This window comes from Poecilia mexicana, unplaced genomic scaffold, assembly GCF_051168715.1.
Source record: "Poecilia mexicana isolate PSO_F unplaced genomic scaffold, ASM5116871v1 scaffold_14, whole genome shotgun sequence".
Taxonomy (NCBI): Eukaryota; Metazoa; Chordata; class Actinopteri; order Cyprinodontiformes; family Poeciliidae; genus Poecilia; species Poecilia mexicana.
Window position 1 is genome coordinate 16121948 of NW_028263383.1, and position 21643 is coordinate 16143590.

The 21643-nt window shown below is 40.0% G+C and overlaps 3 protein-coding genes across 5 annotated transcripts; 1 reads left to right on the forward strand and 2 right to left on the reverse strand.

Moving 5' to 3' along the window:
• The first annotated feature begins 301 nt into the window (after positions 1-301).
• On the forward strand, positions 302-15877 carry myo19 (myosin XIX). Its single transcript, XM_015014109.2, has 24 exons — positions 302-547; positions 2119-2266; positions 2369-2517; positions 2631-2744; positions 2920-3052; positions 3349-3418; positions 3503-3605; positions 3701-3797; positions 3882-3958; positions 4893-4983; positions 5092-5257; positions 8312-8385; positions 8468-8589; positions 8696-8809; positions 9921-10097; positions 10177-10314; positions 10723-10830; positions 10915-10985; positions 11068-11141; positions 12182-12324; positions 12914-13043; positions 13727-13812; positions 13910-14233; positions 14309-15877. The coding sequence occupies exons 1-24, from the start codon at positions 488-490 to the stop codon at positions 14420-14422; spliced, it is 2883 nt and encodes a 960-aa protein (XP_014869595.2). The 5' UTR covers positions 302-487; the 3' UTR covers positions 14423-15877.
• On the reverse strand, positions 15849-17719 carry znhit3 (zinc finger, HIT-type containing 3). 3 transcript variants are annotated; one of them, XM_015014112.2, is made up of 5 exons: positions 17523-17719; positions 16871-16902; positions 16725-16790; positions 16283-16360; positions 15849-16200 (listed from the first exon to the last, which is right to left on the reverse strand). In XM_015014112.2, the coding sequence occupies exons 1-5, from the start codon at positions 17615-17617 to the stop codon at positions 16010-16012; spliced, it is 462 nt and encodes a 153-aa protein (XP_014869598.2). In that variant the 5' UTR covers positions 17618-17719; the 3' UTR covers positions 15849-16009. The 3 variants fall into 3 exon arrangements, with proteins under 3 accessions (XP_014869598.2, XP_014869597.2, XP_087868397.1); XM_015014111.2 differs by having other exon boundaries at positions 16283-16363; positions 17523-17717; XM_088012271.1 differs by having other exon boundaries at positions 16283-16363; positions 16725-16807; positions 17523-17693.
• Positions 17720-18132: 413 nt separating this feature from the next.
• On the reverse strand, positions 18133-19172 carry LOC148155499 (nuclear protein 2-like). The gene is made up of 2 exons (XM_088012272.1): positions 18845-19172; positions 18133-18434 (listed from the first exon to the last, which is right to left on the reverse strand). The coding sequence occupies exon 1, from the start codon at positions 19103-19105 to the stop codon at positions 18875-18877; it is 231 nt and encodes a 76-aa protein (XP_087868398.1). The 5' UTR covers positions 19106-19172; the 3' UTR covers positions 18133-18434; positions 18845-18874.
• Between the last annotated feature and the right edge of the window lie 2471 nt (positions 19173-21643).

The window sequence follows — 21643 nt, forward strand, 5'->3', positions numbered from 1 at the left end:
AACTAATTTCTCTGCCTTATAAACTAATAAAATAGCCAGAAATGTATAATAATACTAAAAGCAAACCTACTTGTACATAGTAAATCCCGCGGAAGACTTTGATATATGAAAAATAAAAAATATATGTCACGCTGTGGAAGTTTAAAAGGCCTTCGTTGGATGCTAAATTTAAAATACAGCTGCAAACTGAACCCGTATTAAATTAGAGGGATAATATATTTATGAAGTTGTACAGCGTTCAATTTTGATTTTGCTTCAAACGAGCGGTTCCTGAATGGTCAGGAAGAGGGCGGGAATGACGTGTGGATTGGGAGTGTGGTCTGGAAGGCAGCGGGACAACCAGCAGAAGTCGTCCTTGAGTTGTTGCTGACAGCAGAGGAATAACCGAAGTAACGTTTTATTTGTCATAGAATAGCAACTCATTTGAATCAGAAATAAGGCCCAGAGGTTTTATTTTCAGGCCAGATACAGAGGACGTATCAAATAAATGAGTTCTTCCACCGACCGGCGGAACATTGCTGTGGGACCCAGGAATGGAGGGGCAGCGGTAAGTTAGGACCCGAACACAAGCTTTTCGCCGGGAGTTTATTTAGATATTTTTCTTTCTTTTTCTGAGTATATAAACTTATAATATGTTATGTTTAACCTAAACAACAGAAATCCGCACCTTCTCTTGCGTATGAACGCCAGAATTACAGTCATAAAGTTTATCTGTTTTTATTTAATTGAAGGACGTGTGTACCTGCGACCAATCTGCGCCTGATTGATAATATAAATGTGTATAAATGTAGTGCTTTGTGCTTTAGCTTTACCTCTGGCTGTCAAACAGTGGGTCACAGCAAATATAAAGTTACTTTCTTTGTATTGTCCACACTTACTACTATTTTATAATAGACATTTCAAACCTTAGTATACATCCCATGTTATGTATGCTGATAATTACAACCTGTGCTGTTCTGTTTCCTAAATAAATGACTTCATCGCTCTAAACTGGCGGTATTATGGGATGTAGGCTACCTACCAGAGGATTAAGTGTCTCTGAACACCTTGAACAGGTGGCAGTCTTCATAGGAAGGGCAGCAGGTTCAGGTCATATGGCAGGCGTCCATTAGTCAGGGCAAATTAAGTTCACAGATTGCTAATGCATTTTTTTTAATTCTAGACAAAATTGAGGTTACAGAGTGTGCAAATGCAGTAATCACATTGCATTAGAGATTCATGAATCAATCAATCACAGCTTGGATCAGCAGCTCAAATGCAGAAGAATGCAAGTCTTATTTTCCTGTTCATTAAATAAAATTCATCCAAACTAAGCGATGTCACAGACTATAAACACATCAGCATCCACATGTACAGTTTTTTTTAAAACTTAAAAATCAAATAAAAGGTAGGATGTTAAATTGCCTCACATGCTTTTTTGATCTGTAGAGTATTTTAAGTCTGGTTTTAAAATTACATCCCTCTATTTTTGATATTGAAAATAGTTTATTTCTAGTTATTTTAGATAATAACTTTAGATTCATCCTGATGTAAAAAAAAATAGCTTCTCTTTTAGCATAAAGCAAACAACAGCAATGTTTTCTATACAGATTTCTGCAAGAAAAAGATGATTAAAATCCAATTAATTGAATGTTTTAGTATATTAAATAACTGATTAAAAAAAAGACAATAACATGCTCTGAAATGCCTGGATTTTAAAATGGAAAATTTGAAGGAACCCTGAATAACCCTTAAAGTCACAAAGATGTCACCAGTCGTCGTTTTATTTCTGCAGAGAGGTGTTTGTTTTTTAAATATGTCCCTCATGTTGTGGGAATAACAAGCATAATATGTACAAAACGACAATTGTCATGGGGTGCTGTGGTGGCGGAGGGGCAAAGCACAACCCACGTATTGAGGCTTTGGTCCTCGTGCCGGTGGTCGCAGGTTCGATTCCCGGCCTGGTGACATTTGCTGCATGTCTTCCCTCTCTCTCATTACCCTCTTTCTTGTCGAACTACTTTCAAATAAAGGCCACTAGAGCCAACAAAACCTTAAAAAAAACACAATCGTCCTCATCCATTTGGCTTCGACTGCATCAGTCCTTTTAGCAATTTCTCACCTAATCTTTCCACGCAGGTGAAGGGAGTCACCCAGAGAGTCCACTCACCTAACCGAAGCCGAAATGATCCTTTGGAGGAGGACGTTCAGGCCTTTCTTATTGACGAAGACCAGCTGCACACTTTTGATGACCTCACCAAGGTGAACCCCGTGACTCCAGCAACAGGTACCAAGTGCAAAATGTCCAGCCGCTCCAGCAGAATTCAAAAACTTTGTCCTCGTCACGTCTTTCCGTGTAACGCTTAACAAGCGTCGCGCTTTCTGCTAGTGCTGAAATGCCTGCAGGCCAGGTACAGATTGAAGGTGTTTTACACCCACGCCGGCTGCACCTTGGTGGCTCTCAACCCTTTCCAGCCCATTCCAGACCTTTACTCTGTGGACGTGATGAAGGAGTACCACTACGCCACTCAGCCTCAGGTACTCACATCATCGCTGCCGAAGCTTTGTGCCGTCGTTGACCTGTTGGCTCTTATTTAAATATGGACTTTCCCAGCCCAGCTCAGCAGAAGACGGGTTCTTTTTAATTCCAGGAGTTCAAACCTCATATCTTTATTGTGGCGGAGGAGGCTTACAGGAACGTTCAGGGTCAACTGGAGCCAGTGAACCAGTCGCTGGTTGTTAGCGGTGAGAGCGGAGCCGGGAAGGTAAATTCGCAAATAACGCTAATGCTATCGTGTCAAACAGATGTATAAAATATCAGCTTAGCTTTTTCCTTTTTGATTTTATTATAGGTCTGCAGAGTTCCCCTGCTGTTGCTCAGATTTTTAAAAATATTTTTTTGAGTCGCTGTGGGTCTGTCAATGATTCCCTTTGTTCTAGACATGGACGTCTCGCTGCCTGATGAAATACTACGCCACTGTGGCAGCCTCCGCCCAGGCCGTCAGCAGTCAGGACGCGGCGGGGAGGATCGAGAGGAGAGTGCTGGACTCCAATCCTCTGATGGAAGCTTTTGGTACGACAATAAACTATATATATATATATATATATATATATATATATATATATATATATCTCTACACTCTTACAAAACTATTCATACGTTGCTCTTTCATAGCTCTAATTTTTTTTAAAATGCTGTCACGCTCCCACCACAAACTTTAATGTATTTTATTGAGATGTTGAGCATAAATGCACAGCACACTTTTCAGAATAAAATAAAATAAATTAAAAACCCTGTTACAAATTTCACAATAATTCTCTAAAGTGAGATTTACTGACGAGTCGTTCATCAGCGGCCTCTGTCTCCAGGCAACGCTTGCACGCTGCGCAACAACAACAGCAGCCGCTTTGGAAAGTACATCCAGCTGCAGCTGGACAGGTACCAGTTGGCACCTCCCACTTTTCAGACCTCACATCCTGTCAGCGGGTTTAGCTCACCCTGTCCGACTCAACTCACTTCCAGGGCTCAGCTGCTAGTCGGCGCTTCGGTGCAGACGTACTTGTTGGAGAAGACCAGGGTGGCCTGTCAGCCGGCCAATGAGAGGAACTTCCACATCTTCTACCAGGTGAGCTCCTGACGCCTGATGCCCGTGTGGTTTATTTATAAAAAAAATTTTTGCCTATAGTGGTGTTTTTACAGAGCTGTGTGCTGTTTTTCTAGATGATGAAAGGAGCCACAGATGAGCAGAGAACAGACTGGATGATGCCACAGCATCAGGGTTTTGTGTGGCTGCCGAATTGTGAGAAACAAATTGAGGGTTGGTGTTTATTTTACTTCTATTGAAGCCTCCTAATAACGTATGTACAAGTAACTTATTTATTTTTTTCTTTTTTGTTTACAGAGGACGGTTTTCTTGAAACCACTGAGGCGATGGCTCACCTCGGAATTGATGCTGAAAGGCAAAGACAGATATTTAGGGTAAGAGTAACGCAATCTCTTTAATTAATCATTTGAATAAGATTCAATGTCAAGTAGCTTGTCTTTATAGGAGCTACTTTAGCTGCACTTTAATTAGTGATGCACCAATAAATCAGTCCAATTTCCTTAACTTTGGGAGATCAGTGATTGACTGATGTGTAGATGTGAAACTGATGTTATCCACTGATTCTGTCTAACTCCTCAAAGGTTTGAAAATCAGCCACTGTTCTCCTTTTGGTCTAATGCACGGGTGTCCAAAGAGTGACTCTTGACTGATTTTGTACGGACGCGACTGCAATTTAATAATAACACAAAATTAGCCCCCAGCACAGGTGGTTGATGCAGATGGAAACTTTTTTTTTATTTTTAATTGTGGCAGAAAGATTGCAGATAATTTAAGATCTTATTTAAAAAAACCAAAGTATTCATCTTTAAATAGCCGTACTTTTTGCATTCTTGTGCAGGGACAAAATCTATCCAGTTCCAAAGACAGTGACCTAAATCCAGCTTTTTTTAACTGACTACATTTTTACTATATCTCCAATAAAACCCTTGATAAATATTTATTTTAATAAGGCAAATCTACTAAACTCTTCTGAAGTTTTGACTCAGTTGTTTACACATCACCTTTCATTAAAAAACAAATCTGGCTACTTCTTTTGTTTAATTAAACTATTCACATGATTAAACGTTTTTACTAAGAATATAAAATTGTTTGGCCCTCAGGATGCTTCGATTTGAAAATTTTGGCCAATGTATCAAAACGTTTGACCATCGTTGGTTCATGGACCACTCACCAGGTTCATGTATACTGATAGCCATCCCACTAACTTAGAGACTTTGATACTATATGTAGCAACTTTTCAGACTGAAAAAATCTGAATCTGCAGGTTCACACGTAACAATAAAATTGAATAATGTTTTTTCATCACAGATTTTAGCGGGGATTCTGCACTTGGGGAATGTGAGTTTCTGCTCTTCGACAAGTGAATCCCAACCCTGCGACCTTGACCAACACTCTGAAGGTAGCTTTGATTCCACAGGTTGAATCGAACAAATGCTCAAAAGAAAGCTACAAATTTGGAAAGCTAAAATTAGCTAGTGGTTGATCATCATGAAGCACGTCTTTCTAGACTTCTTGCAGAGAGCCGGCGAGCTGCTGGGCGTCCCGGCGGAGGAGCTCTGTAGATGTCTGAGAGTGAGGACGCTGAAGGCGGGGAAGCAAAACGTTCTGAAGCCCTGTTCCCGAGCAGAGTGCGGAGTGAGGCGGGACTGCCTGGCCAAGGTCGTCTACGGCCAGTAAGAGCTGCAAGTTGATCATTAAGTAGCTCAGCAAAGTATTCATTGAAATTAGTCACCTTAGCATTTTAGGGTAGCATAAAGTAGGACGTAACTGTGAAGTGGATGATGTCAGACTGGATGCTGAGAGTCTGTGAGGAGAAATTTAAAGAGGCAGTATTATGAAGAATTAACTTTTTTGAGCTTTACGTGACGTTATGATGTTGTTCCCTCATCAAAAACATACCTGGAGTGTTGCTTGATTGGTTGAGAAATCCTTTTATCTCCTGTGGTAACCATTCAGCTGTACAAAACGCCTGTGTAGATCTAGCACCGCCTTCAAGGCGCAGTTGCAGTTTTCAGGTGACCTAACTTCTTCCCTTTCTCGCGATTCCCCTCACTCAGCTCCTTCAGACTAGCCAGCAGCAATTAGCAAACACCTTGTGGAACAGTGCATCTGCTGGTCTAATTGTAGAAGCTACTTCTTCAGTGCAACGCTGGTAAAGTTGTTGTTAAAGGGTTAATAGAGGGGCCATGTCACTTCCTGAAGGCGGAGTTTCAGAAAGAGCAGGAGTTTCTTAAAGAGACAGAGGCCCAATTTCAAGCTGTTAAATTCTGAACATGAGTACATACCAGTGATGTGTTCAAGACCACCTAACCCGAGACCAAGACAAGACCAAGACCAGAGTGTATCGAGACCGAGACAAGACCAAGACTTTTAGGGTCCGAGACCAAGTCAAGACCAAGACCGAGGGAAGTCGAGACCGAGTCAAGACCAAGACCAGCGGCCCGCGCTACATAAGACAATAAAATGTAAAATATGATCGAAATTGCTTCTCAAAATAATCTGAAAGATCCATATTCCCATAAAAACACCTAGATATTAAATACTTAATACATTTTACCAATATTAAATATTCCATTTCTGTGTTACAATGTGTGATGGTCTCGTGCCATCCCTAAAAACATAGCACCCTGGGAATTTGCCCATATTGCTCATATAAGAATCCACCACTGTTGCACCATTAAACATAGCAATTGAGGCAATGCCCTGACGGTAAATAACACTCAACTATGAACAGTGACCAAGGAGCAACAAGCAAGAAGTAGCCAAACAGAAGGCGCTCATCGGGACTGTTTTCACTCTCTCTCCCAGTACATGAAGCCAGGTAGTCTGACACCATGGCAGACATTACAGCTGCCACTTTGAACAAAAACAAAAAGCAATGTGCATGCTCTGCGTGCTCTTTCGTTTTAGTTATTTGTTAATTTAAATATCAACGTACATAATTAAATAATGATGCAGTGTACACAGAGCATTACAAGAACAAAGAACGGGTTCTGTCAGGTGAGATCGTCATACGCTTAACACGAACTCACGGTGTTCTGTCAGATCAGCATACGTTGTCAGATAGTCGTACGCTTAGCTCAGACATGCATACGCTGTCATTACCATATGATTTTATTTAATCAGCAACAAAGAATCATGACGTAGATCATCATACACTTGGTTATTAACAGTTGTATGGCATCCAGCTGCAGCCAGACCTACTTTAAATACACTTTGAAACCACGACAACGCATGTATATCTATCTAGTTATCATATTATGTCATATTATAAACAATTTAATGACTTATTTTCGTCATAACTTGTTGCATATGCTGAACTGACAACTCCACTGACGGTCGAACTTCTTAAGGCGCATGCGTTGGCATGGTACTCACTGCATGTATGCTAGGAACATAGAATCATGACGTAGATCTGTTAACAGTTGTATGGCATCCTGACTTAGCGGTTAAGTGAGTTTTACACGGGCGTGTGTTGTAGCTGACTCCAGCTGCAGCCAGACCTGCTTTAAATACACTTTGCAACCATGACAACACATGTATATCTATATAGTTATCATTGAAAACAATTTAATGACTTATTTTCGTCATAACTTGCTGCATATGGTGAACTAACAACTCCTCTGACGGTCGGACTTCTTAATGCGCATGCGTAGGCATGGTACTCACCTCATGTATGCTATTCTGACAGCGTATGGTAATCTGATAGAACAACGGCTCTCAGTGAGTGACACTCCAGTCCTATCTAATAAATAAAGAGCCGTGGAGAAGAATCTACTGTGTCTGAATGTCACATCACTATATTGCAGACTTTTGGACATAGCGTTGTCCCATATATGCGACAAGTCAGTCAACACCTCCGCACAATAATTCAGGCAGTGAGTGACTTTTTTTCATCACAAATTCTTATGTGTCTCTGTACAGCTAGCTTTGCTAACATCACGTTAACGTAGCTTACCTTCTTTGAGCTACTTTTCTAAGTGACGAAAATAGTTAGACGTTGTCCCCATCGTCTGTGAAAGCGAAGCGCTGCTGAGTTAGCTGTGGCCATCGGATTTCTTACTATTTATGCAGCGCTATTATATTACTGACGATTAGACAAACATTTTCTGCCGCTGAGAGAAAACCACTGCGCATGTCCTGGAGCGCCGCGTGCGAGTGAAAGGTGGGGAGGGGGAGGAGGGAGGAAGGAGTAGCGCCGCGCGCGAGTGAAAGGTGGGGAGGGGGAGGTGGAGAAACACGTAGTTGCTTGGATTTTAATTGGTGCGTTTTGCATCCAGTGAAAACAAAGATGTTAACAAATAAACTGGACAGTATGCTGCACGTTTAGTGATATTTTCACAGTTGCGGTCTCGACTGGTCTTGAAATAAAATGCCGAGTCCTCAGAGCCCGAGACCGAGACAAGACCGAGACCAAATGCGGTCGAGTCCGAGACAAGACCGAGACAATCAGAAAACGGTCTTAAGACCGGACTCGAGACCAAGACCGATCTCGAGTACCACAACACTGGTACATACTATCTATCACACTTTTTAAATTATTGTGCGAAAAAGAAATGTTCCACTTAAAAAGTAAGTATTGTACCACTTAAAGTCCCAGTAAAACACTCTAAACTTAGTGGTTGTAAGTTGACGAAACGTAAAATAGTAGAAGTGGTATGGCTAAATTCTCACCCCCATTTTAACATATCTAATGCTATGTTCAACGTTTTCCTTTTCCCCACCAGATTATTTGAGTGGTTAGTGACGTTCATCAACAGCTGCATCTGCGCCGGCCAGTCCAAATGGCGCAACTTCATAGGTAAAGCTTTATTCCCTCCGTCGGAGTGGGAATGACCCCCAGCTCCTCCACACCAGCTCTGACAGTCATCTGTAATCCGCAGGCGTGCTGGACGTGTACGGCTTCGAGTGTTTTCAGATCAACAACTTGGAGCAGCTGTGCATCAACTACGCCAATGAGAAACTGCAGCAGCACTTTGTGGCCCATTACCTCCGAGCTCAGCAGGTAGAGACGTTCAGTTGTTTTTTTTTTTTACCACATGTCAGCAGGGATGCATTTGGATGTACGTTTTGGTATTTAAACGCAAGTGCTATTTGTTGCCTTTCCTCAGGAAGAGTATGTGTCAGAAGGCTTGGAGTGGTCCTTCGTTAAATACCAAGACAACCAGAGTTGTCTCGACCTTTTAGAGGGAAGCCCCATCAGTGTGTTTTCTCTTCTTAATGAGGTAAATTTGTTATTATTTTCATTGTTTGTAATGAGAGATGCACTAGTCAATTGATCAGATATCAGGAATGTCCAACTCATTTAATCACTAGATAAAATCTTGAAAAATTCGGATGTTCTTCCCAGTTCATTAATTCCGTCTAAACGGAGTATTGCCTCCATAATTCAGTTCCTCCAGAATGTTGCCATGTTTTTTTTTTTTTGTGATCGTTTCACAAAATAACGTTGCAGGAGATTGGTTAATTTTTAACCGATACAGCTTAATTTTTAAGCTTGATCTTTGCAATTGCATGATTTTACAAAAAAAGTTGACATTGCTGCTCACAACCTTCCCGAAAAAGATTTTAACACAGTTAATATTTATAGTGCAAATAACATTTTTAAGTACTTTCAGGAAATAATACAATATAAATAAAGTCATGCCCTTTCCTGGTTATTCAAGTTGACATGAACTGTATGAGGAATAGAAGCAAATCATCCGGAACATCGCAAAATGGTTTTTGCAAAAAAAAAAAAAAACAAACAAAAAAACATGCGTTCATCTTGCTTGTTTGGCCGTGAAACAGGAGGTTAAATTAGAAGAGGACTAAAGAGGTTGGTCAAAATTCAGCTGAGTTTCTGACTGATCAGAAAAGAAGGAAATACAGAAAACATTCAGGTGATTAGTCGGATTTACGGAGAAGTTGCCATTACTTTTGAAAATAGCAAATCCATGCAAAATGAAGAATAGTTGTGATCACAACATCGCATCTTCCTGGAGAATCTGAATTTTGAGGCTGTAAATGCGTCAACTTGGAGCATGCAGTTCACTCCTCTGAATAAAAGTCATATAAAGCGTTAAGGACTTTTGTTTTGATTAGTAAATGGTACTTTCTTTCATTTTTGTTGAAAGTATCTTGATTAAAGAACCTACAACACACATGTGTTCTCTCTTATATGATGTAGACCTTTGAAAAAAATCAAAGCCTCCAAGTTTTGCAAACAAATTGGTTTTGACCAGGAAAAGCCTGATCAGTGCTTCTCGAGTTTTCACATCCACATTCTTGAAAGCGGCGCTGCAGCCGACTGAACGTCAGGACAAATGCCTTGTTGGTTTCTGTCTCGTCCTGAAGGAGAGTCGTCTGAACCGAGCCTCGGACTCGACAGCGCTGAGGGGTCGCCTGGAGAAGGAGCTGGGCGGCAACGACAACATCTGCTGGGACAAGTTCAGCAAGGTGCCACACTTCAACGTGGCCCATTACGCGGGCAAAGTCAGCTACCAGTTAGAAGGCATGGTGGAGAAAAACAAGGTAAGAGGCCGTCTTTTAGCTCCTGTTCAGACAGAGAGAGACCAAACCTGGTCGCGTTCACAAAGGTTTTCTCTCTCAGGACCCGGTGCCACCAGAGCTCATTGGCCTGCTTCAGAAATCTGACAATCTCCTTCTTCATGAGATCTTCTCTGACAAGGAAACTGAGATTCCTAATAGCAAAGGGCTCAGCAGAGTCACGGTGATCTCCAAGTTTAAGGTGAAACGACGAAAGCATTTATCGCCAATATGCTTGCTGTGGGTTGTGTTGTTTCTCCTGGAAAGTTTAACCTGTGTGTGTGTGTGTGTGTGTGTGTGTGTGTGTGTGTGTGTGTGTGTGTGTGTGTGTGTGTGTGTGTGTGTGTGTGTGTGTGTGTGTGTGTGTGTGTGTGCGTGCGTGTGCGTGTGTGTGTGTGTGTGTTAGCACACTGCATCTCAGCATGGTACTCCCGTAGCAATCGGGGCTGAAACAATTAGTCCGATTAATTGTGATTGCAGGAAATAATCATCAGCTAATTCAGTAAAAAAAAAAAAAAAGTGAGAAAAAAATTATTAAAACTTAATCTGGTATAAAAACAATGTATATTAGAGATGAAAAAAATGCTAAAATGATATGATTTGCACGTAGAACTCGCTGGAGAACCTGATGAAGCTCCTCCTCACCACGGCTCCTCACTACACCCGCTGCATCAAACCCAACTCCGACTGCCGGCCGCTCACCTTTAAGAACAGAGAGGTAATAAAGATCGGCTCACACGTCTGCGTCGTCTCATCGCCGCCCACGTTCACCGAAGCGACATGTCTGATGCTTCTCCGCCAGGTTATTTTGCAGCTGGAGGCCTGCGGGATCGTGGAGACCATTCACATCAGTGCTGCAGGCTTTCCAATAAGGTGCAGCTTTCCTCCTCACACTCTAATAGTGCGGTATTTTTTCTAAGCTTTAGGGGGATCTAATTTAATTTTTGTTGCACAGAATCCCGTTGAAAAGCTTCGTCAAGCGTTATGGACCAATCGGGAAATGTTCGGCATCAAGTCGCCTGGATACTGGTGAGTTTATATTGTTATTGAATCGGTTCTAGTCGATCGGGGAGGTCTGATGATTTTATTTCCTCTACCTGGATCTGCAGGTTTATTTTCCTTGCCTTTCATTTGTCTTCTCAGTAAAATCACTTCTCTACTTTTCTTTGGGACTTTTCAGTTTGAAAGACTTTTTAGCATCTTCTGAACTTTACAGGTAAACGCCATCTCTGCTCGCCTCACCACTCTGTCTTTGCGTTTGGGTTGTAAAGTGTTATTCACTTCAAAGCATTTGTTTTCCTCTAATGCTCAGCTTATTTCTGTGCTTCACATCTAAGCCTGTCGCAATAAGCAACGAGTCAATGAATCGCATGATAAATTGAAACAAGGTCAATAATTTCCATTCTGCTGATTAATATTGTTTTATTAGCCACAAACGTTTTATTGTTTTTGTTTGTATTTTATTTTGGATATTTCGTTTGTTGACATTACTCACTCACCTTTAGGGCTGAAATGATTAATCTGATTAATCGTGACGAATCGATTATTGAAATAATCGTCAACTAATTTAGTAATCGATTAATCGTTAACTGGAGATTATATCTATTTATATTTTTGCTATAAATTTTCTCTAAATTATCGAGCGTTCAACGAGGAGTGCTGCGTTGTTGCACTTTAGGAAGTAAATTTTTTATTTATTTAAAAAAGCAGTGAAAAAGTTATTTGTTTTTTTAAAATATGATTTTTTTTGTCTTTCATTAATGTAATGCTGAAGACGGCATATATTCTACTTTGATATTAAATTAAATAAAAAGGTATTTCTAATAAGATTAAGTGGCTAAATGAAAAATCTGAAGAATGTGCCAATTTTATTTTTGTTTGTTTGACTAAACATCAAACTAATTGATGGAATAATCAATTACTAAAACCGTTAATTGCAGCCCTAAATCGCCTCTAATGAAGCCACAGCTCTTTGAAGCACTTTAATGTTTCTTTCCTCACACTGACACAGATTCTGTTGGGTTGTTGGGCTGATTTAGTCTTTACTCGTCCTCATTCCTGTGTTTCAGATCCCGACGCCGAAGGCGCCGACGTTCTTCAGCAGCAGGTTGAGAAGCTCCTCCGGGTGGCGCTCCAGCATAATGCGTCGCGTGACGAGCGCAGGTCGTTGGTGCACTGCGGGAAGACTAAGGTCTTCCTCACCCAGCCAATGGTCAGTAACCACAGTGGTGTGCAAAATAAAAGTATTTATTTTATCTATTTTATTGGGATTTTATGCAACAGACCAACGAAAAGTTGCGCATAATACGTGGTTTTCTAATCTTTTTACGAAGAAAAGCCTGAAGTGCATTTATGCTGTGACTCGTAAATGAAATCTTTTTCTTTTTTGCTCAATGCCCCACAATTTCTTACAACTTCCCTTCTTTCTACTTGTTGCTCTTTCATAAAGGCCAGATATATAACCTTATTAGAAATGACTTTGGGCTTATTGCAAATGCAAACGGACACAAAGAGGAAACAGAAAGAGAAAAATGGAAGTGAGATGGGTCAGTGAAGAGGGAGGTAGGACCAGAAGACAGGAAGAAGGACAAAAAAAAATACAAGAAAACACCCGGGAAGTTTGTTTCTACACCTGCAAAAAGAGAGAGAAAAAAGAGAGAACCGAGAAACCACAGAGACAAACAACATATGCATAAACTGTACTTCTACTGTAATATTAGAAATACTGCACAATTTCTAAAATTGTCGTGGTTAAATGAAAAAAAAAAAAAGAAATGTAGAATGTGCCAAACTCTTCTCAGCTCGATCTGCTGGAGGATCGCAGAGGGAAGGTCCTGTCCCGGTGCGCCTTCACCATTCAGTGCTGCTGGCTGCGACACCAGCGGCGCCGACGCCTCGCCCGCCGGCAGTCTGCCACGTTAATCCAAGCAGGTAAACTGGTTGCCGCCCTGGACAGGTGAAGCTGGCAGGAATTAGTCAGAGCTGCCTGGCCTCGATTCCACTGTGAGTGCTGACTCTGACCCAGTGAGTCGGGAGCACACGGTGTCGGCACACGGAGGTCCAGACAGGTTGTCCTCTTAGAGCCAGGACAGGCCACATGCAGTCTTACTCTCTGATGTTCTTTCGGTGCAAGTATGAGATAAATACGTGTAGCATTTCTGTGATTTCAGGAATCTCAACTAGGGCTGAAACGATTAATTGGATTAATCGATTATTGAAATAATTGTCACCAACTTAGTAATTGATTACTTGTTAACTGGAGTCCATTTGCTGAGAGAATAGCACAGTCAGAACAGTAATTGAGCCAAAACTGTCCAAAAAATACATTTACATTTAAGAAGCAGTTAAATAAGTTTTACCCAGAATCCCACAAGAAGCATAGTTCATCTGGTTCAAAGTCTGTAAAAAAAAAAAATACATAAAATCCTATTAAGCAAATTTTGCTACCTAATTATTAATCAGTTAATCCAAAAAAGTCATAATATTATGAGAATAATGTTGTAATACTTCCAGAAAAAAAATTAATTCTCATAAAACTAAATCTGTATTCTCATATTATTTCAACTTTATTCTCGTAATATTGTGATTTCATTCTTGTCTTTTTGACTGTGCAGCTGTGAGGTCCTGGCTGGTCCGGAAGCGGATCCGGAGGTGGAACGGAGCGGCCTCAGTGATCCAAAACACCTGGAAGAAATGGAGGGTGAGACCGAGCGCCACCATTCATTCTTCCTCTATCTTTTTAATTGTTTTATTCCTTGGACATGGGATGTAACTTTACGGTGTAAATACTCGGGCAGGCGTTGTTGAAGTCCTTGGCTGAAGCGGAGCTCGACGACGCGGAGGACCTCGCGGCGGACGACAGCCCGGCGCTGAGCGCTGTGGTCAGGGAGCGGGGCTCCGTGCAGCTCTCAAGCTGCCAGGAGCCCGTCCCGGTGCGCGGCTGGCCCATGGGCCTGGCTCTGGCCTCGGCGCCCTCCATCACCGTCTCCCTGGCGGCCACGGGCTTCCAGAAGATGATTTCCGTGATGACCTCCCTCAACCTGCCGTCCAGGAGAGGAGAGTACAAGGTGGAGACCAACCAGTACAAGCAGGGACTCGCCTCCATTCGGGCTCGGCCCAGGGTGAGGACACGCTTCCTTCTTTACAAATGGATTTCAGCGTGATTCTTTAATTTTTTGTTTTGCTTCTCCTGACAGGGATCTGTGAAGCTGCACTATCAGCGCTCGCCCCTTCTGTACGCCGACATGCAGCCGGACCTGAAGAGCGACGTGACGGGGTTCAACGAGATCCTGCTGGAGAAGACTTTATAGTAACTTCACTAGAACCGGTTTAGTTAATCTCACAAAAAGAAAACTATTTAATGCTCCTCTGCATCTATTGCTGAACACTAAATCAAACGGGTTTTTTTTGCCAAAATGCCCATATTTGTAAAGGTTTGCATGTACAGAAGGATAATGCAGCATCAAATCACAAAAATCTTCTATTCGTTTGAGATTGTTTTTGTAGCAATATTTATATGTGATTCATATCTGAAATATGTAAACTATGATTATTTTAATTGTGGCATTTCATGACAAAACCACAGAAAGAAATCTGGTTGCAGTTCCTAAAACATACTGAAGATGGCACAATTTCAGCACCTTATAGAGCCAAAGCGCTGCTGCCTGCATGAGATTATGTCTGAGCCCATTAGGCCTTACTGAGTGCCTTTTGGAAAAACTACAATTGATTCATGTATGAAATTACATTCCAAAAGAATAAGCAGTCATGTTGGGAATAAAACATTTGGAATTTTTTTTTTTTTTTTGCGTTTCAAATTAAAGCACATGAACAGATGATTTACAAGGAGACACGCATGAAATTCACTTGGACCAAAGTCTTTTTTTGTACTTTGTATGTTTGTGTGCATGTGAGACCTTAATTCGTCTGACAGTGTAGCTGTTAAGTGCAATATGTTTATACGCTTAACCTCCAGCATGTTATCCATTACATAACATTGACAGCTTTGGCTCAGAAAACAGGGACTTACATATTTACTGTGTAGTTTAGTGCAGTTTGTCACATTAAAAACCACAAACTTCTATGAGTTTTAATTAATAGACCAACACAAAATGACATTCTGAATATAAATGCAAACATTTCTATTCACCCTGAAACGGTACTGTGTAAACTACTTTTTTCACATCTTTACCTTACCTTTTACATGCATATTATCAACCAAATTCAATATTATGCAGCATATAGTGCTGGTCTGTCTTAGAAAATCTCTATAAAATACATAGAACTTTGTGGCTAAATGCAGAAAAGTTATATTCTTCTGATTCACTATATGCATGAAATGGATCAACTTGATTTACCATTTGTGGTAATGTTGCTGCTCTTAGAAACCAAGTCTTTCATATACTAGGCTTACTGCCTATAAATGTAAGACGCAATATACCAAAGAGGTTTTTGTTCATGGATTTCTGTCTGGAAAAGGTAGCTGGTCTGTAATGAACTTTCCAGTTTTTAGCCTGCATAAAGCACTCATGAACAGCTTTGACTCAGAATGTGTAAAAATGTTACTTTTCGTTTCATTCAGATGCAGATTCATGAAAATGTCATTTATAATTTAGCCCAGACAGCTGGTTTTGTCAGGTACAAAGGGATCCATGTATGCAAACTTGAATCACACAGTCACAGTTCAATGTTGATTTGTAAAAAATATTTTATATAAAACTATTAAATGTCAATAAATTACTTGCGCATATGTGTTTAATCAATAATCTATGAACACTTGAGCCTTTATTTGAACATTATTTACATACACCGTCATTAGAGGTAAATGTTGCTATACAGCGCGTTTGGTATTGTCCGAAGAAATATCAAAAACTAGCCGCACGTGTAATTTTTATAAATCAGTCACTAGAAGATAATGCGTTGTCTTCACCTTCAACAACTTTTAAACACCGATCTGCAAACTCAACAAACAGAGGTTCCTGCATGGCGGCCTTCATGGCGGACGCTTTGCTCTCTGCGTCGTCAACGGAGCGCAGCAACTGCCTCAGGTGGGGGTTGCAGAGAAGATCTCTGAGCTCTGTTGACTGACCTGTAGGAAAGCAACACGATCAAAACGCTGACATATTACCATCCGTTTAAGTTGACAGAGAAACGTAAAACTGGATTAATACCCAACAACTGGAGCCTCTGCGGTGGCACTTTGTCGATGACGTCGTCCTCATGCAGGAGATCGTCCAAACTTAAAGGCTCTGCTGAGAATTTAAAGGAACAAACAAAAAACGTATATAAATTTGACATTACTATTATCTGGTGCAAAAAAACATTATGTTATCGTTATTCTGGAAGGATGTTCAGTTGTTTCACTTTGTAGGCATTGAGAACCGTGCCTCAAAAAGATACATCGTTGTGTTTAATGGCATAGCTTTTCCCCTCTCACAAGGAAGAAAATTAATCTCTTTGGAAATATTTTAAGAAAGTAGAAGTGGATGAAAACGTAAATGTAGCACATTTGTTATGATTAAGTGTAAAGCAATTTTCCAAAATAGTTTTTACAGCAAAACAAATACTTAATAGGCATTTTGGAGAACAATATCAGCGCTTTGGAATTATTACCAGAACCAGCAGCATCTTTAGATTCAGGATTTGACGAAGCGGGCTTCTCAACAGGAAGGCAGGAATCTATGAAAATAAGATAACTGTCAATATTAGATGTAAATACACGGTCCGAATAAAAAAGTACAGGATTTAGACTTCCATACCTTTGTGCTTCTTGTAACAGCCAAGCGAACAACTGAAAAGATTACAAGACAAAAAGGAAACAATTCAATTAAATTCAATCAAAACTTTAACAAAGACACAGTATCCTGGTCCAAAGGGAAAGAGGGGGAGAAAAAAATAAACTGTTAATTATGAGATATCTGATACATTTTACTCCAAATTATTCCTGAACTTATAATTGTGAACGAATATTAAAAGAATTAAAAAAAAACCTGGCCCATTCACACTTATTTTTCTAGTTCAATAGTAGTAAGTTTGACCCAAACCGGCTCCTGTACCATGTGTTGAAGTTTCTATGTTCTTTTTTTTATGTATTATAGCGATGATACATTAAATATTGGGGAAAATAACAGAAACAACGGTGACATAATATGTTAACACTGACAGGTTTAATTATCTACATGCTTTAAGTCACAAACTGCTTAGGTTTAGCCTTGTTTTTATCCACAGTATTCTGACATATGTGCCTCTATTTTCATTTAACAGAAAAATATAAAGTTGTGTTAAAAGAAATATGCGAACATTTATAAACTCAGATTATAATAAACTATGTTTAAGTGTTTTTACTTATGCTAACAAAATCAGCTAACACGTGATAAGCTATCTCGCAAGCATGTAGACGCGTTTACTTACTATCGTATTTTGCAGCTTGGACATCTGTATTTTGGAGGCTGTTCGCTGCACACACTACATATCTGCATTTTCCTGGCAGGTACAGAGCTAAACATACAACAAAAAATACTAGTTTTGTTGCTTTTAGTTGACCGGGGTAACAGAATAAGTAGTAGTTCCGGTTGAAAGGATTGTCCTTCACAATAAAAGCATTAGCTTCCGTTGAGGAAAAAAATAATGATTTCAAGTGTTACTGATTCTCTCACTTATTTTTATAACATTTGAACTTGTTATTATTTATATTTAGACCTTTTGTCTCATTTTAATCACTGAGTATTAACGCCAGAGCCAATCAACGGCTGTAAGAAGGAATTATTTTTCAATTTCCGTTGGAATCATGCTAATAACTAAACTTTGTTCACTAATGACTGTATTCAGTATAGTGCTGGATTTTCTTTAATGACATGTTTAATCAATGATGATTAAACATGCCATTATTTTGTTGGACATTTATTTATTTATGTTTTACTTTTAATTAAGACAATAGATAACTCAAAATTCACGTTCACAAAAGCCTTTTTACATTACCTTCAAAAAAAAGGAAGATAAAATAAACCAACCAGAAAAAAAGTTTAAAATTAAGACATTTTTATTTCATTAAAATACAGCGTAATACCGTCGTCACCCACGGACCCGGCCATATTTATACAGCAAAGTTAATCAAGCACACACAACTGACCTATAAAGCTCAACACTAAATGTTGTTGCACAGCTGTAACATGAGAGGGGTGGCTCCTGTTACAGGGCAGGTTAGCAACGGAGCGCTGTCTTGTGACGGATGAATGGCTATGCCCTCAATGTCACAGCCTCCATTTGCTGGATCAGGAAAGGCAGAGACTCGTGGCCATGGTCAACATGAGAAATCCAACTGGTCTGCAGGAAAACAAGTGATAAATGTTTGAATTAGACGTCTAATTCAGAGTCTACAAGAGCAATAATCAGACTTCATGCATGATAAACACGACGTTTTTATTTGTCAAGCTGTGAAGTTGCCTGAATGTATACATCTGCAGATGTTTCACATTTAACATATAGGAACTATATTAAACCAACAAGCCTCGTCATAAAATAGCCGCGTCAACATAATAGCAAGTGTTCAAATCTGAAGTGGCATGATGTGATCAAACAAGGCCAGTTGTGTTCTGCCAGAGATCAGCTCAGACATGCGGCCTGTGCACTGCAGCTTGACTAGTCAGCAAAATATCTGAAAGGGAAAAACAACAACAACACATCGCTTCCCTATTTAGATCGCTAGAAGGGATCATTTCTACTATGATTCTCACCTATAAACATCCAGAAAAAAAACAATGGCATCATGAGGACGCGCTCTTGGTTCTTCTGCGCTTCATTTGGCTGTTGTGATATTTTTCAGCGATCTTCCTCTCGTGTCCAGCGGGGCAATGGCGGTTCGTGTTCAGCTCGATCTCCCTCTTGGTTCTGCCCTTGCCGCCGGCGTGGCAGGAGTATTCGTGCAGGTTGTAGTAGTCGTACTGATCGTAGTAGGCCTCCTCGAAAGAAGCCAGTCTTTCCATATCTGTCGCCATTTGGAGACGCGGAGTAGCGGCTGTTTATCCCCGCAGTCTGGTCTGGGAGCAAGTAAACAGATGATGTCACTCTTTGTTTATATTCGCCAAGTCACGTGATAGCGCCACCTTCTCTTTGGTAGTTATTATTATGCAGTTATTACTGGTGTGTCCTAATGTGAAATTGGATATCTTTTTTTTATTTATTGAATTTGTTTGTTTTTTTTTAAACAGACTTAAAACAACACGTGTAGCTGTTAAATTTTGAGAGCTACAATTGCACCTAACGCATTGCAAAAAGTAGTAATACTTGTTTCACAGTTTGTAATTATTAAATTAAAAATTCAACGTGATTTATTAACAGTTATAAACTAACCTAATTGTGATTTTATTCACAAGTAAGATGATAAAAGTGAAGTCCATCATTAGTAGTGTTTTACATCTCTTACAGTTTTGCAAATCTAAGGACTTTTTATTCGCTGAAAGCACATCATATTGAACGTAGAGTGTTTGTGAACATCAAACTTCAAGTCTTACAGTTTCTAAATATTGACTGGCACGTTTTTTTTCTCATATTAAAATGTTTTGATCTGGTTTATTTCATTGGACCTCTGACCTTATGCTTAGTGCCGCTGTTGTGCTCCTCATCAGTTCGCATCAGTTCTTTCCAGTACTGAAAGAAAAGCAGAATTGTTATTTCTTCATTAGGGGAGGGATAATGTTTTATTATCAATACCTGCTATACAACTTTTTCTTTGAGTAGTGATCTATGTTTGTTTTTAAATTTACCCGAGATTACCTGAAACTCACCTGGACTCTTTTTACCAATTGGCTCACACCCAGTTTAGGGGTATCCGGGTAAAGAAGGCTGAATACAAATTCACAGCACACTTTTATCATTTACATTTATAAAACTGTTACCTTCCACTTCTCAAATGTTCACTATTTTTGTGTTGGTTTGTCACATAAAATCCTAATGAAATACATTTAAGTTCAATTGGTGAAGCAGTCCATAAACATGACTGAAATACAAACTTGCTTTGAGGTGCAACACAAGCTGTCATGGTAAAAAGAAATATGTAAATGGCTCTGTCTTGGACTTTCCTAAATTTATTTGGAAAACTTTTTCTACATAGTTGTTATTATCTTGTTTTCCTTTACTGCATCCTTCTTTTTTTCCTTTCTAATTTTGTTCATGTTGCAGGTTTCTTCCTTCTAAAAGGAAGTCATTCCTCCTCATGTACTCAGGATGGTGGAAACAGCAAGTAAAGAAGAATTGATTCAATCGGTGAATTCATCGAGTTATGCTTTATTTAATTGGATTCCTTGAACTTTTTAGAACTTGCTTCGGATCTCCTTAAATTGTAACAATTTGTTTTGATATACATTTTCAATTCTGCTGAAACTGTTTGTTGTGAAGGGACTTTAGTTGTGCAGTAGCACCATGGCTGAACTGAAACTCTCAGCTTATTCCTATCTGTATTTTCCTTACATTTCACAGCAGCTGCCATCGTTTGCATGATGAAGCACGCAGGAAGGCGGTATAATGAGAAGCAGACAAAGGAATGTAAAGAGGAAATTCACAACGCAAGGTGATTTTAAGGTAGAGGAAACAATAAGAAGGAAGTAACACTCATAAATAAAACCATCCATCCATCCATTTTCTAACACCGTTGTCCCTTAGTGGGGCCAGGAGGTGCTGGTGCCTATCTCCAGCGAACGTTTCAGGCGAGAGGCGGGGTAGACCCTGGATAGATCGCCAGTCTGTCACAGAGCAACACAGAGACAGACAGGACAAACCATCCACAAACTCCAGTCCTCAAGGTCTGCTGTCCTGCAGTTTTTAGATGTGCCACAGGTACAAAACACTGGAATGAAATGGTTTAATTACCTCCTTCTTGTGTAGAGGCCTGCTAATGACCTAATTATTCTATTCAGGTGTGGTGCAGCAGAGGCACATCTAAAAGTTGCAGGGCAGTGGCCCTCCAGGACTGGAGCTTGACACCTGTGATTTAGAGAGACCAATTATCCTGACAGTCATGTTTTTAGACTGTGGGAGGAAGCCGGAGTGCTGCAAGGCAACGGTGCTACCAAGTGCGCCACTGTGCAGCCCCACAGCCAAAAGAAAGTATAACTATTTGATTAAAATACTTTGTAACTAAATAAATGAATGAATTGTGAAATTTATCATGAAGAGAGACAAACACAATTTTAATTTCATTGTATGTTTCTTTGCTTCCCCCCCCCAAACATTGTGGTAACTGTATAGTTAAATTACAGACAAATTGTCTGAAGTGCAGATAAAAAAAAAAAATTCTTTGATGTGTTTAGTTTCATATGCAAGGCAGCCAGACTGGATTATGAGGTCTGCATTATTAAGTTCTGAACTCTAAGAACCTTTCTGTTTTATTTTTCCAACATGGAAATAAAAGTTTTACTTTTGTTTTGTTTTATGACACAATTAAACAAAGAAGAAAAGGTCCCGTTGGATACTATTCCCAAACGACTACCAAAGTGGTGGCACCCGGGGAGGTTTGAGGTACTGAAAGCGGCATTTAC

What these genes read in the sequence shown, in the direction of transcription:
- myo19 (XM_015014109.2), top strand. Translation starts at nt 488, where the DNA reads ATGAGTTCTTCCACCGACCGGCGGAACATTGCTGTGGGACCCAGGAAT. An exon ending in GGCAAAGACAGATATTTAGG is followed by an intron (nt 3,959 to 4,892) that starts GTAAGAGTAACG and finishes TTTTCATCACAG; the next exon opens with ATTTTAGCGGGGATTCTGCA. An exon ending in CCATTCGGGCTCGGCCCAGG is followed by an intron (nt 14,234 to 14,308) that starts GTGAGGACACGC and finishes TTCTCCTGACAG; the next exon opens with GGATCTGTGAAGCTGCACTA.
- znhit3 (XM_015014111.2), bottom strand. Translation starts at nt 17,617, where the DNA reads ATGTTTAGCTCTGTACCTGCCAGGAAAATGCAGATATGTAGTGTGTGC. An exon ending in TAAAGATGCTGCTGGTTCTG is followed by an intron (nt 16,364 to 16,724) that starts GTAATAATTCCA and finishes TTAAATTCTCAG; the next exon opens with CAGAGCCTTTAAGTTTGGAC. An exon ending in GCAGAGGCTCCAGTTGTTGG is followed by an intron (nt 16,201 to 16,282) that starts GTATTAATCCAG and finishes GCTTTCCTACAG; the next exon opens with GTCAGTCAACAGAGCTCAGA.
- LOC148155499 (XM_088012272.1), bottom strand. Translation starts at nt 19,105, where the DNA reads ATGGCGACAGATATGGAAAGACTGGCTTCTTTCGAGGAGGCCTACTAC.